Source organism: Phasianus colchicus, chromosome 14 (genome assembly GCF_987193195.1).
Source record: "Phasianus colchicus chromosome 14, bPhaCol1.hap1.1, whole genome shotgun sequence".
NCBI classification, from domain to species: domain Eukaryota; kingdom Metazoa; phylum Chordata; class Aves; order Galliformes; family Phasianidae; genus Phasianus; species Phasianus colchicus.
In genome coordinates this window covers 15,017,435-15,034,025 of record NC_143449.1, presented here as the reverse complement: position 1 = coordinate 15,034,025, position 16,591 = coordinate 15,017,435, and the positions used below count along the sequence as shown (strand labels likewise).

The following is a 16,591-nucleotide window of genomic DNA, read 5'->3' as shown; positions in this document are numbered from 1 at the left end:
AATTGACACACACAGAACCGAGTCCATCAGGGAATTAAAAGCAATTAGTTTTGTAACAGAGTGTAGTCACATTGTTTCTTCTCTACAAATTGTTCCATGGTCACCAGCCAGCCTGGTTCTTTGTGTAGGGCTCGCAGTCATCATCTGCTGCTGTATGGGTCGGGGTTTGGGTTGCACTGGGTATCTCTGGCTTGGAGGGGGACATGCAAGGTGCTGATCCCACTGAGGTGGGCAGAGGTTGTGGTGCCAGGCAATGCCCTGGCCTGCTTCACAGAGACACAGTATATCCCCAATTGGAAGGGACTCAAAGGAACATCGAGCCCAACACCAACTCCAGCAGAAAGCAGCCTGTAACTTCTCCCTTTTCTTTTCCTCCTTGCAGACTGAAAATTACTCCTTTGACTCCAACTACGTGAACAGCAGAGCTCATTTAATAAAAAGGTACGTAGGCTGGCTTGAAAGCGCTTTGGTGTGCCCAGCCAAATCCTGATTATTTAATGTTCTTTCTCACTGCGTTATATGGTACTTGCTTTTTTTAATATGCAAAACGTTTCCAGAGTTATCATTTGATTTTAAAAACAGTATTTACTGCCTATTAAGTCCTATTGCTCTTGGTTTGCAACAAAAGAAAGTCTTTTTTCTTCTGTTTGGTTCCTACACACTGGGAAGTTACAGCAAGTTAGGTAGAGTGCCGTTACCCTGACAACTTTAAAATTCATGGATTTTATTCTATTTGAATGCACAAGAACAAAATGATAGTTTTGGATGGTGAGTTTTCCTCATAATGTGAGGTGGGGGGGAAAAAAACCTCGTTTGGGGGCAGGTAATTGGGTTTATGCATGCTTACTGTTTTAGTCTGAATACCAAGGCAAAGCAACATTTTGCTAGGATTTTCCTTCCAGGGGTAAAAAGCAAATCATCAGTTCAGTTACAACCTAGCAATTTCCCTTGGGTGAATTTAACCCTTTGCATACAACCCTGCCTTGCTGGTGTCCTCAGAGAGCCCACTGGTGGCAAAGATGTCACCAATGGACTCAGACCTGTGCTGTCCCAGTTTAACCCCACTGACTTTACCCAGGTTGGATCATCTTCAGGACAGCTCTGAGCAGTAAAAAAAATCCAATTATCTTCCTGGCTGCAATCCCATTTGTTTACATCTTAAAAATATAAGGGAGCTGCAAGCGCTTTGTATGAGCAATTTGGGTGCAGCTAGAGAGGGGCAGGGATATTTGCCTGCATTATGTGTGATGTTTAACGATGCTAATGCGACTGTGAGAGGTGGCTTGCCTGCGCCGTGTTGCTCTTCGCAAGGCAGTCCACAGACACCCTGAAAAAAAGCAAATCTATTAATCTTTTCTCCTTCACACCTAACATAAAGGCAAGCAGTGCTCCCTCCTGCCACAGCGGGGTTTGCTCCAGCATTGTTTGGGAAATGCTGCTGCTGCCGCTTCCCCCAGACCTGCACATCCTTTGGAGAAGTGTCAGCCGCGGAACCGTGTTGTGTGGCTGCTGCATTATGGTCTGCTTCACTGCAGGGAGATAAATGCGCTGTAACGCAGATTGCTGCACGTTGTGAACAGCAGCGCCGTGTAGGACAGCGTTTCCCCTCGCTTTCTACCTTTGTCTTGTACCTTAAGTACAGCGGGTGCCAGGGACGCTGTGCAGACATCTAAGAACAAAAATATTTTCTGTAGCATACTGTGGCATCATTTTCATCCCTCGCCTTTATGAAGATGTTGTAGCTCTTCTATCTCTGGTGAGTGAATCTCCTCCAATCCAGCACTTTAATTAATCTATTTGTACTTTTCCTGTGTTGTCTGCCTGCCTCTCTCACTCACATAAGGCACACAAAAATGAATTGTAGATATGTAGTGCTTTCTTAACTTAAAATTCTTTGATGTTGCCTGGAATCAAAGTCAGTGGCTTCAACAGGGACATCTTTATTTAAAAGGTGATGTTTGAAGGTTTACCAATTTATATGTATTTCAGAGCTCCCCCCTCGTGTGCTTTGCAAAGCACCAGTTGGTAGGTGGTCTGCTTGGTTTCCGTGGAGACGCAAAAGGGCTTCACTAAGTAATGAAAATCTGCAGCTCCTCAGTGCTTTGAAGCACAGGCCGCTCCTCACGCCGACATTTCAGCCAGATCTACCAGTGAGCAAGTTCAGTGCAGCCAGATCTCCCATGGGTACAAGTAGCCCTGGGGGAAGGAGCCAGTGGGGCTTTGCTTTGTGCACCAGGCCCTTCTCAGGTGCTTTTCTGGCAGCCCTCCTTTGGCAAACACTTTCTTTTTTAATCCTGGCATCTGCCTTTGCTTTCTGTTCACTCCAGCCCGTGCCCACGCTCCCAGAAAGTTCCATCCCATGCATCTCGAGATGATCCTGTCTTGCAGCAGCCAGCTGTCTCAGGGCTTGGGGAGTGGCAGGGGGATCATCCATGCAGCTGTCTGTGGGCCCAGACTGACGGCCCCTTGCTCCCAGAGGCTCCTGGAGGAGAGCTGGGCCCAGACTGCTGCCAGGAGCTGGGTCACCTGGTTCACGTGCACCATGCCTTGTGTCCATGCCAGGGCTCTGTGCTCGTTGTGCTGCTGGTCCACAAGCCAGTGCCTTTGCTTCTGGCTTCCCACAATGCCAAGGACACCTATGTGCAGCTCACCACTCAGAGCTCTATGCTGGTGGGAAGGGGACATGCTGTTGCAGTCACTCCATCCTGTCCTGGTGACATGCTGGTGTTGGACACCCCAGAGCCACCAGTGCTCTCCTGTCCATGATGATGTGCTCCATGCACTCACATCACATCCAACCCAGGATGCAGGTCTTCCTTTGCTTGGATAGCAGCTTCCTGCCCCACTGGGCCAACCGCCAGGATGGGAACATGAGGAATTTGGGACCAGCTCAGCCCTAGTGTCCCTCCTGTGTCGACCTTGGCAGCTGTGACCACAGGGGATGTCAGGGAGCCGGTTGCTGCCAAATCCCCTGAAGTCCCTGTGAACTTGGACCCAGATCCACAGAGTTATTGTTAAAAATAGGAAAGAGGATGAGAAGAAATTTGCGCTTCCCGGAAGGCTTTTATTTTAAACCTTTATGTGATTAGGACTTGGCCTATAACCTAGAAAATTGAAGTTGAGATCCTTTTATCTTTAATTTGAAGTAGCACAATACGAGGAAGCCTAATTGTGGAAACAGCTCATTGGATGCGTGTGCATCCTGGCGGCGGCCCGCAACGCACGCGAGCAGCCTGCATTTGGGGTGCGGGCCGATGGTGGCAGGCCCAGCTCACTGCCATGTCTCCCCCAGCAGCTCCACGTTCAAGGACCTGGAGGGAAACAGCCTGAAGGACAGCGGCCACGAGGAGAGCGACCAGACTGACAGCGAGCACGACGTGCAGCGCGGCCTCTACTGCGACACGGCTGTCAACGACGTGCTCAACACCAGCGTGCCCTCCATGGGTTCACAGGGCCCCGAACCAGGTGAGCACCACCGTGGCCCCCGTATGCCTTAGCGGGGGTTAGGGATAAGGCTGTACGACTTTGGTAGATAGGAATTAATCTTCACGCTGTGCCTGTCAGGTAAGCCAGCGGGTGGGATTATCCCATATTTCACCCCGAGCAGCCGTGTGACAGCGCGTGAGATGGGATGAGAGTGGGAATTACCAGCTTCCAGCCTGAGCTTGTGCCTGCAGATGGAGGGCAGCTCCTTCCTGCTCCCCAAAATGGCTCCTCCAAGAGATCAGTGCTGCTAGTCGGCCATCGCAGCAGAGACCAGCCCTGGTGGGTGAGAGATTTGCATCTCTTCCCCAAAATGTGCATCGTGGTCTCAGCTGTTGTGCATCCCCACGTGCACAGTTGGAAGATGAAGCCCTGATCTGGTGTTAGCTAGAGGAAAAGAGTCAGAGGAGTTCAGCTGAGCCCAAGCTGTCATTTGTACTTGGACATGAATGTCGCTTTTAATGTCTTACTGATGCAAACATCCTATGCAAACATCCTGTCTTTTTCAATTAAGAAGTATGAATGCGGTTTGGTGCTCCAGCACAGGGAAGCCTCAGGGCGCTTGGCTATATCTTGAGATAAGCTGTAGCTGAGGCTCAAATGGAAGCCCCACTGCTAAAAGACTTAAGGATATGAAAACAAAATGCTGTGATTATGAACTGGTCTTCAGCTGTTTAATTCAATTCATGGTAAACATCATTAAAAGCCTTTGTTTTGCTGTCATAAAAGAGTCAAACGGGGGAGAGAGAGTTCTTGCCATCTGCGCCGTGGAATGTTTCATTTTTTTTTTCCGGAGTGAAGCTGATCGCTGTATTAATTCTCAATAGAGTCTGTTAAATGGCCGTAGTTAACCCTGTAAGACTCTGCGAGCAGGGGAAAGCAGAGGTCACCTACCCATTCCACACTGCCAGCCACGCTAATTGGAGAGGGATGGCATCTGCAGTGATAATGTATTTCCAGACATCCCTACTGTGGCCAAAGATGAAAAAAATTAAACATTTATATAACTGTACAGTGGCAGTTTAATTCTCCAAGGACCAGTGCTGTGTCAGAGAATGCAGGCTGATAGCTATCATTTATTATTCTTCTATTACAAAGAAATGCTTTTTCATTTTGATCAGGAGAGGGTTTCCTAAGACGCGTTTGCAGTAAGGGATGACTGTAGAAGCAAAAAATGTTCATAATTGATTCTTGTCCTGCCCAATAGTCTGAGCAACATCTGTTAATTTTTTGTCACATTTCTTTAGCAAAAAAAACAATCTCAACAGACTGCAGATAGGGTTTTACAGAGATTACATTTCTGATAAGTCTGCGGGCTGTCTCTATTGCACACCAGGTAACAATGCAGAGAATTTAAAAAGGAGTTGGAGGCAGAGCTCATTTGAGGAGTTACAAAGGAAGTAAATTTGGTCCAATCCACTGCAACGAGAAATCCCTATTGCATGTAAAACACCCACAAAAGAACAAGGAGTGTTTCCAGAAGGAGGCTTCCAAAAGCAAACCAGGCGTCCATCCCACTCCCCAGTCTCATGACTGCATGACTGCAGGGACAGTCCCAAAGCACCAGCTCTGCGTTGCCATCTGGCTGGACTTGCAGGCAGGGAGGTGAGCAGTCACTGGCACAGTAGCTAAAGAAAAGGTTAAAGAGAATATTTTCTAAGCTGATTTGTCAAGCAGGGGCTGTATAAAATAATCAGGAAAATCAAGGCACTCAGACAGCGGTGATAACAGCGGTTCCCACATAATGAAAGTGATGGTTTCGGCATGATAATTTTTACCCAATTTCAGGTCAGCAGTGCAGGGGCGAGAAGGAGACAGCTCAGTATCCAAGGCAGGATCACCCAGGATGCGGGCTGCCTGCCTCCCTGAGCATATTGTGGGATGCCTGTCCTATAACCCAAAAGAGACACGTTGGGGTTCGCTTGGTCCTAACCATCCCCTGCCTGGCAGCCCACTGAGATGCCCTGGGCTTGGATCTCTGCTCTTAACACCACGAGTCAGTTATCAGAGGGGAACTTTCAGGCTTCATCCAGATAATCTGGGAATCTTTTTATCTGCTCTGTGGGTAATGATGGTTCTGCTGAGGCCGGATGGTGGCTGGCACAAATCCTTGCAGCTCAGTGACATCTTGATCTGAAGCCTGTTAATGAGGACGGTCCCTTCATGCTGGTGTCGGGGGTTAGCGTGGACCAGTCTGGGCAGTTTTCATTTACTGAGGTGCTGGATTTCCTGCAGGAAGCAGTAGGAATGAGTGAAAACTCCTTTAGCGTTCTTAAAATCAGTCTCTAGAAGAGTGGGTTTGGAACCTGATCTTACAAGACTTTCGGACTTGAGTGGGGAAAAATGAAGGTTGGTTTCGTATATTATTACTGATATGCCAGTGATGTTCAGACACAATTGGTTTCCCACTACCACTGGCCTGGAGGGGGCTTCACTGCCTCCATGCCTGTCTCTCTGGCAGGAACCCTTTCTCTTCCTTTTGGAAATGACCTAGATTTCCAGAAAAATGGCAGTCTGTCGTGTAAAGGGTGCTGAGCTTAAGTGGGCAGCAGCAGGTCATCAGAAATAGCGCCTGGAGCTCAGCCACGTTGCCTGGTTTGGAAGTAGGACTTCTGCCCAGTCCCTCTTTACCTCAGGATCTTAATTATTGATTATAAATTCATCAGTTGAAAAGATTGCTTTAATTGCTCTAATATGTACCCAATTTGGAGTTCATTATTGTGCAGGATTGTTTTCCTTCCCCTGCTAATTGATACCAAATGGGACATTCAGGAATGTGGGCACTGGGCGCTGCTCCACCTTCCACAATTGCTTGGCTGCTGGTTAATTGTTTGTTTATTTGTGGAGGTGTTTATACACACTTTTTTGTAACGTTACCCTCAGCTGAACTTTGCAATGGATTTGTATGAAAAGATTTGGAAGCGTCTGCTGGATGTCAGCGAGGTTTCATGTTGGCTGGAGAAGGCTGCTGGAGGGTGTGGAGAAATGCTGGGGTGCCCTTTGTATCTTGGCCAATTTCACTGCAGTACGTACTGGATTTCCTCCCAGGCCAATCCGGGAGGATGCAGCGAGTCCCGGTGCAGGAATTGCTGCATGGTGATAACGGTGCCTTTGTGGGCAGAGGTGGGGGACGTGGGAGCTTCAGCACTTGGTTTGAAGCTCCTGCTGCCTGTTCCTGCCAGCGATGTGGGGAAATCTCAGCGTGCAACATTTGCCAGCACCGCAGAGCCTGGTGGTGCTTTTCCCGTCAGTGGCAGCACGGACCAGATGTTTCACAGGGTAATTGAAAATTCCATTTTATCAGAAAGCATTTGCTGTCAAAAAGTTTTATCTTTACTTCAACAAAGAGGTTGATTAGATCCCTCAGGACCTGAATTAGCATCTTTGAGGCTAGATAGTCTGTTTTGTGATTCAGGTAGTTATTCCTCCCTTGGTTTTGCTCATACTGGGACTTTTTTTTTAATGCCTTTGCCCTCTTCCAAACATTTCGTTTGTGCAAGTTTGGCTTGTTTTCTTTGTGTGGAAGTGTACAGTCACATAGATCTGCTTAAGTTTCTTCTACTGCCTTTTTCACCTTGCCTTGAGCCAGAACCATGCTCGTGCTCTGTAAGTCATAGAAGCTCTTGTCAGTGTACGAATCAGAACAGAACTGTTTCAAATGTGTGTTTATAATGTTACAAGCAACAGATTTCAAACTTGTCTTAATTCCCATTCTTGGCCAGTATTTTTATCATTAATTGTGAAAATCATTGACCCAGTGAAGCAGCGATTCACTGCTTAAGATAAAAATAGAATCCAAAGGAAAGTGCAGAAATGATAAACACACACTAATCATGAAAAGGCAGTGTTAGAAGTAGTCACCACAGCCATAAAAAAAGAGAAAAGCTTTAAAATCAAAGTTTGGGGATTTTTAAGCAATGCTTTATGTCGGTAATGCGTCTCTTCAGAGAATTGCTTCTAAAAGCATCACTTTCATTCTTCTGGTGCCAGATCAGCAGTAAAGGTTGGCATGAAATGTCATCAGTAAAGACCTGATCCTGCATACATTTACACATTTGAGTAACTTTGCTCACAAAGGTAGTTTAATTGTGCCTGGGTCTGATAAACTCCAGCAAGATGGAGGGTTCTTTGAGTAGAAATGGGTTATATTTAAATGCTTATGTTAAGTCTTCTTTATGCTATCGCATAGTATAGAAGTAGGCTTGAATGTAAAGGAGAGCTGGGCACTTGATATTCACTGAAACTTTTCATGCTGGTTTCATCCCTAATTATTCAGATACATTGTCATTTAGTGGATCAGGTTTTATCTAGAATATTCCAATTGGTTCTCATGCTCATCTCCATAGTATCTGGTGCATTTCAGCCGTGAAGTGAGAACATGGCTAATGGTATTAACTGTAGGCAAACACAGTTATTAGAAACTGCTGATTTTGAAATTAATTTCCAGCAATCATTCCACCGTCAACTCCCTTTTATTCTGCAGAAGGCAATAGAGCTACATAAAGATGAAGACCCAGGTGACCTATTTTAGGGCTTTGGCAGTTCAGTGTAGGGCTGCTTTCCTCTGGAAGTTTATAAAAATTAATAACATACCTATTTCCTTATATTCATATATGCAGCACAAGACGTGCAGTATACCATTCCTATGTGAGTGACAGCACATCCCTTAAGATGGATAAACGCTGTAAGCTTTCTTTACAGGACAACGCCTGTTATTACAGCATTTCTGATTTCTGTATTATTGCATAGATCTTCAGTGTAACAGACTAAGGAAGCTCAGTGGTGCTCCTACAATGGCCAGCACGGAAGGAGCAGTCAGCTTTTCAAAATACTGTGAAACCCCTGAGAAGGATTTTTATGGAAAGTGGTAAGCTGGGCTTTAGGATAACAAAAGGAGATGATTGTCTTATGAGCCCTGTGCTTTTCAATGATTGCCTGTTGAGCATCTCAGTCTGCTTTGGCAAAAGCCTTGCAGAAGCAGAGGAGCTGGAGCAACTCGGGGTGGCTGGTCTGGTGGTTGCTGATCCCTGGGAGCTGGGCACTGGCTTGGATTGGCCCACTGATGGGCTCCACTGCCCCTACCACCACGTTGTAAGGTCCCCTGCAGCCCACACTGCTCCGTGGTTATGCAGGGCAGCTGTCACTCAAGGGATTTAACCTGTGCATTGAATGTGTGGCGGGCACGAATGGCTCCATGTATTGCTTCTTCTCTAGGCCCATAGCTCTGCAGCTTTTCAATTTGTCTGAGTGCGGCTTAGAGGAGTCCTCTCTGGACATTGGTGGTGGGACAGGGCTGACACTGAAGTCATGTCCATGGAAACAAATGAAAGCCAATCCCCTTTGTACAGCAACAGAACTAAATAGCAAACAGATGTGCAGCCTCCTTTGTTCACATAGGAAATGTTATCTTATATCCTACGCTCCTGGCACTCTTTCTTCAGCTTTTAGGTTCGTTCCTTTAATGATGATTCTTGCAACGCCTCCATCGCTGCAGTTTCTCAGCCAGGGTCACACAAGTTATAACCTTTAGATGCTTGAGTCCTTTCTGTGTAAGCACAGCAAATACTCACCAGATGTGAACATTTTGGCAACTTAGAGAGGAAAATTAAAACTTGGATCTGCGCCCTGTTGTGTAGGTTTGTAATGGATGAACAATCAATCCAAGAAGTTGGAGTGTTTCTTGGGTTTTGTTGTCTTTTTTAATGAGATTTTGTCCGATTTAGTTATTGCTCACACGTATTTTTGCTGGGTGACTGGAGAACAATTTGTGGGAGATGTGAAGGACTGATTTTCTGATAGTTTCAACTTGGTTTTGTTAAGCACTCCAAAACTCAGGTCTGGACCAAGGGTTCAGCTGAAGGACAAGGCAGCACTAATGTGCTTCCCTGACTCTCCTGGTGCATCCTATTCCAAAACCACTGCACAATACTTAGATATTCAAATATTTTAAGATAAATAAACAAGTCAGTGAAGCTTGCAGCTTCCTTTTCCCCTATAAACAGGCCAAAAAAAGCTCCTATAGGCTTTTTTTTTTTCCTTTGACAGTAACTTCTAAGGAAACCATTAACTCTTTCAGTCTCACAGCAGTTAAGGTTAATAATCGTCAAGGTAAAGGCCATCACATTCAACAGTGAGGAAGGTATATGAATAAAAACCAACCTTCTGCTAACGCAGCAAGTGAGCACTTCCCCATCTCCTCCTGTAATCAATCTACATTGTTAATGACTCTGAAAACAGACTGAACTGCTGGGGCTGGCACCGGGAAACTTGCATTACAAACTAACCATCTCTTATTAACCTTTTGGTGTTTCCCTCACAACACTAATTACAGCCAAATAGAACTACTGTTTGTGAAACTCTTAAGTTAAAACACGACATTCGGAGGAAATATGGTAAAATCCAAAGCTCCTGTTTGCTTGGCCTTTCTTTTTAATTATGATGGAGGATGGCTGTTACTTGTTTAACAGAGGCTTACATGATTAATGCCGTAATGTTACTGTAATTAAAACAGCAAAAAAGATGTGATTGGAGTCTGTATAATTTACAGACATCTCCACATTCTGGTGGCAGAGCAGTTCTAAGTGTTGCAAAGAGGAATCATAAAAATTTATTCTAATTAAAATTGCCAGATTGACTAAACAACAGGTGACTTATGTAACTCGAGCGTCTTGCTCTTTGGGTGAGAAATCATCTGAAATCAGTGAATTATACAGAGCTGTCTATTATTCTAGTAAATGGGAAAGTGTGTGCTTACCATGGCAACCTGCATCAATTTTGCTGCCGCTGGAAAATACAGGGCCCTTTATTAAAGGAGTAATCACTGCAAACAGTGCGCTGACCCTCGGCCTCCGCAGGCTGTCGGTACACGGCATCGCGTTAGCGCGGATCGTTACAGGTCGCAAGCAATTGCTATCAAATTAAATAACTCCTGGTGTATCACAACATGGAGGAGTGACGTGGGCACAGCGCCACTCCTTGCCCCCATTTGGACTCACGGATGGTGAGGACGTCCCCACTCCTTCCCCCACAAGGCTGTTGGCTTTTCCAGCAGTGCCCTCAAGCTGTCCCCACACCTTGGCCAGGGGGTGAGGAACTGAGGTGTGAGGTGTGGGGCTGTCGCACTGCTGGCTCCCTTTGGGATGAGCTGGGTAGCTGTTCTTTCCCCCACTACTGGCAGAATCACTGCAAATAACTTTATATGTGCCATAAAGAGAAGTCACAGCCCTCTCTTCATTTGGACCACTTACTTAAAACAGCATCACGTACAGAGTGCCTTAGCAAAGAGGCCCACTGTTTTCTGGCAGGAGGTGTACATGGTGAGTGTCTGAAGTGCTCTGCTGCCAGCAGATTACGACTGAAGGGAGGCATAGCACAGGGTTTGTATGCAGGTTGTTTTACTAAATGATCTATGTAATAATGTATAAGTCAAAACTCGGTAATAATTGGCACCAAACAGCCAAGAGAACTTGCAGCTTTTATCCGTCTTAAGGGAAGTGCTGCCACTCAAAGCTCTTCAGTGCTATATTTTATTTCTTATACAGCATAGATGAATGTAAGTGAGTAGATATTTTTTAAATAGGTCACAGAATTATTAAAAAGTTTTGCAGCTTTTCTTTGCTGCAGATGTGCAGTGTGCTGGGAACGGAGCCCGGCCAAGCCCTGGCTGCTGCTGCATTGCCTTCTCTTTTGTATTTGCATCTACAACAGAAGTCCTTTGTAGCAAATATATTGTTGATATATAAGAGCCACAATGTATGTAATCACAGCAAGCATTATGTGGCCCCATTTTTGCTGAGTATCCGTAATAGCAATGATAAACGTCCCCGCTCCCAGCATCAGATCTGTTAGTGTTTCTATTTTTTTCTGCAGAAGTCTTTATTTTTGTTCCATTTTCCTTATTTTCACCCTCTTTCAAGTGTGGAGAATCACTGGCTTTGTAACCAGCTTCATTAGCTGCTTGCACATTGTGTTTCATTACCCGTGCCTGTGGATGGCTCCGAGTGACAGCACACAGCAGCAGGTGACCGACTGCCACTGCTGTGTCACTTCACGTTCGGGCAGAGATGATCGTGCTCGGGGTGTGGAGGAGAAGTCAGGTCAGGGCAGGTTGAGCCCCAGCGCTGGGGTTGTCAATAGGAGAAAACTGGAGTGTGTGGAAGGGCTGGCTGTAGTGAAGGCAGGGCTGTATCCTAGAGGAGTCTTGGGTTAAAGTGGGTCCCTGTAGGAAAAGGAGAAAATTGAACCAAAAAAAAAAAAGATGAAAAAAAGCCCCGTCTGAATTGAAGTGATAGGAAATGAAAATTGCTGAGATATACTGTCATGTGGTAGTGGTGCTACCAACCTTGTGCTGCAGTAATTACCTCTATGCATGCAATTTGTGCTCGGCTACGAATGATTTCCCACATCATCCGGTGCCCAGGCTATATTCAATCAGTCCCAGCTGGAGAAAACTATCTTGGATCGTTTTGTGAGATTTCACCACAGATGCTACCTTGCATCTTACGGAAGCACTGGGAACTGGAAGCCACAAAACGTCCCTGGCACCCATGTGTGGGCGTGGGGACGTCTCAGGAGGCTGCCTGCAGCCAGGAGGGCTGGGATGGATGGAGGCAGACCTTTGGCAGGGAGCTGGGGGTCACAGAAAGCGGCCCCAGCCCATCCGAGGGAGGGGGCTTTGCTCTTCTGAGTGCATGATGGAGAGAGCAGTTATTGTACTTGCAATGTTAAAGTGGTAGATGAAGGAGGGTGAGGAGCACTGGTTGGAGTTTTTGTGAGAAGCCTAATGGAGTAGGTGTCTGCACTGATCGCAGACCAAAATAGGTCTGGCACTTGGTTCTTCTGGCTGCTTTGGAAATGTCACCTTCATTAAAGACGTACAGACTTCTCTAAAGATTCATGAGTCCTACTGCAAATCGTACTTGTTGGCTGCGGCACTAAAAGGTCTGTGCTTTGTATATTAAGGTGTCCTCTTAAATGTCTTAAAAATCTGTCCTTTTCCTCTGATTTGTCCTGTCTGGCTCTCCAAGGCATGCCAGCCTGGTTCTGCATTTCGTACAGCTCAGAGAGATGCTACAAGGGGCACCTACAGTTTGGGAATTTGTCTGAGAATCTGAAGCCAAACCATGCAGAGCAGTAAATCAGGAAAGGTCAGAGCCAGAAGTGTTATTGGAAGCAGTAGGTACATTAGTGGAATATATAAATAGCTCTGGGGAGTGTGTGGCACACCCAGGTGGGCCACTAGGTATATTTATGCTGCACTTCCATTTGTTTCCTGTTTTTCACTGCGAGTTTACCAGCTATTTGTGCTGCTGACATTGCTTTTCAGCAGCGTGTTTCAGAAGCCATGTCTTCCTGATGCCCCTGTCTGCCCGCCCTTGCCATTCTGTTGCAGCCATCCAGGCAGCGTAGGGCTGCAGCTGCCCTGTGACACTCATTGCTTCATTTCCATGCTCTGCATCTGTTCTGACGTGCAGTGCTTTTGCAGCCACTCTCTGACGAATTTTGGTCCCTCGGATGCATTGATTTACAGACCTTTCCTCTGCAATACAGCTTCTCTTGATGACAGTCCATGAAGCACATGATAACTCAGCAGCCTAAATTATTCAAGGAGATTGAATGTGTTTGGCTTGTTCCAAACTTTTGTTTCCTTTCATGGCTGTCAGTAGAACAGGTAATCGTGATGCTTGTATCAAACTCATTCGAGTGCCAGGGAGACACAAACAGCTCGAGTACAACCCGTGTTTTACCTCACTCATCACTTATTTCCTCCTCGAGCCGTTCTTTTCCTGTGCACTTTTGTGCCTTATAAAAATGTTTATCTTACATTTACAGTGTTGTTCTCCTAGGAAATGATTTTGTGGTCCCTGTAAAATTCAGAGAAAACTCTGTTCCACTCTTCAGCCACGTGTTCTTTTGTGGAAGTATATTCACTCATGCACACATCACTCATGCAAATATTTAGATGAAGTAGTCATCACAGTAGGATCCAGGAACCTCACGTTAATGAAGATGTGTAATTAAAATGAACAATTCCACCTGCAATTCCCTAATCACCTGACCTCTGCCTCGTCAGCCTTCCTCCTTTGTTGCTTGGTAGATATGCCCAATTAATTCACTCTGAGCTCCACACAGAAGTGCTTTGCAGAGCTCACTGAGCTCCAGCAGTCATGAGAAGAGGAGGTGCTTTGTCTGTGCAGAAATGTCCCCTTGCTTTCTGGGGCCCTTCTGCATCTGCAGTGGCCACAGAAACTTCTGGGGAGAGCTGTAGGCATGGATTTCTACTCTCCAAACACATGCATTTGGTTCCTATTTCAAATGGAGCTTTAGGAGCTGACTCAAAGCCTGCTAAATCCAGTGGGATGCTTTAAGCTGGTGCTGGTGGGCTTGAATTAGGACCCGAGAGAGATGGCAGCCTCAGGGAGATGCTCTGAGACATTGCTCATTGCTTGAGACGTTGGTCATCTCAGCCCTCATCCAAAGAGGGGAGGGGGTGTTTGCTGCTCTCTAATTTAGCAAATATGGCACACCCGCTGCTGGAGGGTGGAGGCTTGCCTCAGAAAATTCTAGCTGCAAATGAGACGCGTGATTTTAGGGATTAGAATAATTACCCCCCAGAACAGGCTCCCAAGAGATGTGATATATTCTGTATCACTTAGAGTCTTTAAATCACATTTGCATGTTTTTCCTAAAAGCGTGCCTCGTCACTCAGAGTGAAGGGCTGTGCTTGAGACAGGCGCTGTGACAAAGCTGCCATCCCAGAGCAGGGCACGCAGTCTCCACGGTCCATGTAGATCCAGTTGTGTGGGTCCATGGAGGAGTCCTGGCACGTCCTCCAGGAGGACAGCTCGTGGAGCTGCAATGTGCAGGGCTGAACAAGAAACCGCACCGGGGCTGACTCAGGAGCGAGCTCCCCCAGCCAAGATCTGCCTTCTCTTTCCAAACACTTGCTGACAGCTGAGCAATCCTGGCTGTATCAGTATTTCCAGGACCTTCCCTCCCACCACTCCCTAAATGATGAGAGTGTTTTTTTAAGACTTCATTTCCCGGACTTTCCCTTTTATCTCTCCAAGCAGCAAGTAAATGAGCAGCCCTTTAGTTTTTAGTTACTGCTTCTGCACTTGGTGAGTTATCAGAGGCTGTTGACAACGACTTCTCTCTTTTCCATGCTCCTGCCTGCAGGATTTGGGGAGATAATTCATTTGGACCTGGTGCATTGTCAATTTTCAGCAGGTGTAATTGCCTAATGATCAGTGCTGATGCTGTTGTTAAGCCTGTTAAAACTTTGTCCTGCTGAACAGCCAGACTGCGTCTGTCTCAACGCCTTGTGCCTGCTGTGTCAGCTGGGGCTCGCTTTGATGCTCCCTCCCTGTCCCCAGCTTGGATTGCTCCTTTTCACCTCATCTCAGAGGGGATGTGGCAGCATGCTAAGCTGTCTGGGGGAACTGGGCCAGAAAGTACAAAGAATTGGAGAAGAGCCCCATGGAGAACCAGGTGCTCCCCCAGGAGAAGTAGCTACCCCTGTGCCCAAGCTGATGGTGAAATGGCACTGAGCGAGGATGGGGCTGTCACCCACACTCAGGCATGAAGATGCTCTTAGGGGGAAGCTAGCACTAGTGCTATGCTGCTTCTTGGTGACCTCAGTGCCACTTCTGCTCTTCTTTCTCTCTGGGATGCCCTTTCTGTCTTTGTTATCTCCTTTAAAGCTCTAATTGGCCACTGTCACTTCTTTGCTGTACATCCGAGGTGTCCAACTGGCTGCTGCCATCTCCTGAAGCTCCCATTGCCCATCCCCACCTCTTCCAAGGCTTCTCCTTACTTAATGGCACATGGTGAGCGTTAGTGCATTACCATCCCTTTTCCAAGAACAGTCTCCATCCACTCTTCTCTCATCCCCTAGTGCCTCATCCAATTTAATTAATTATACTTAGTATATTACGCATCCTGTCAAAGTTTTTCCTTTCCGAGGTTTAATGGTTTTTTAATTCTAATGCATGCTGCATGTGTAAGTGTTTTAGAAGCGAGCAGAGCACGCAGCGGCAGCGAGGCGGCATTACATCTGCGTGCTGCAGACAGCGAGCAAACACGAGGGTGGGTCCCGGTAGGGAGGCTCCAGCAGAATGACTGCAGGACCACAGCGTGCCTGCTACTCACGCTCCCGTTGTGCTTGGAGGGAAGAGCAGCCCCATTCCCACTTGGGGGGACACACTGGGATCAGATCTACCTAACTGCAGCTCTGTGCCAACACCGGGCTGTCAGCTAACCGCAGCCCCGTGGTGAGCTCAGAGGTGAGGAGCTGGACTCCTTGCCTTTCACTCGCTCTGTCTGAACGCTCCCAATTACCGCCGTCATTTCAGCCTTGCTTTGTTCTTTTGCAGGAGGATGTGGTGGGGACTACACTAATCAGGGAGCGACAGTTGGGGCTTGTACCTATCGTTCTTTATTTCCCAGTGACAGTTAAAAGGTTTGGTCAGTGAAGTGGCTCAGTAGAAGTGACTTTGCGGGGCCTTACACTTACTAGCTTTTGGTATTTCCAGATAAAACCCGCTCAGACTAAGGGAGTCATGATGTTTTTTTTCCACCGTCACTATTGAAAACCACTTTGGTTTTGAAACTTCATCCAGGCTCTGTGTCACAGCGTCACTGGGAGTAACGGTGCTGCAGTGTGGTTCTGCTGACAGCCCCACAAGCTGGGGCCAGGAGTGGATGCAGCACAGTGGGTGCACCTGGGAGCGTGGAATGTTGTGAGATCAGTTCCCTTGAGGCTGCACGGGCAGAACAGGAGCCAGAATCCCACCCTGTTTCTGGATTGCCTAGTGATGCCCAGTCTCACTCAGTCTGGAGCACTGAAGGTTCGCTGGTGTGCTTGAGAGATGTGGGTGCAGGCGAAGGAGGGGAGAGCATTCCAAGAGCAGAGCACGGCCAGCTCAGCCTCAGCCCACCACATCACCTTTAGTTGTCCCAGCCACCCGTCAGTGGGAGAGGGGGAGTTCAACAGGGAGGATGTTTATTCTCCCAAATTTAAGTAAGTAAAGAAAGGAGGAAACATTAGATATGTATTTCCAGCATCAGAGCAGTGCTGGGACATGTGCATGCAGCACAAAGCTCTTGC

At 46.9% G+C, this 16,591-nt stretch overlaps 1 protein-coding gene across 1 annotated transcript in view; it reads left to right on the top strand.

Annotated features, from left to right (window-relative positions):
• The window catches only part of PCDH19 (protocadherin 19), a 52,006-nt gene that overhangs the window by 22,342 nt on the left and 13,073 nt on the right, over positions 1-16,591 (top strand). The window contains exons 3-4 of the mRNA XM_031594299.2: positions 383-441; positions 3,296-3,465. Of these exons, the coding sequence (XP_031450159.2) occupies positions 383-441; positions 3,296-3,465 (229 nt within the window). The remainder of the gene's footprint in view (positions 1-382; positions 442-3,295; positions 3,466-16,591) is intronic.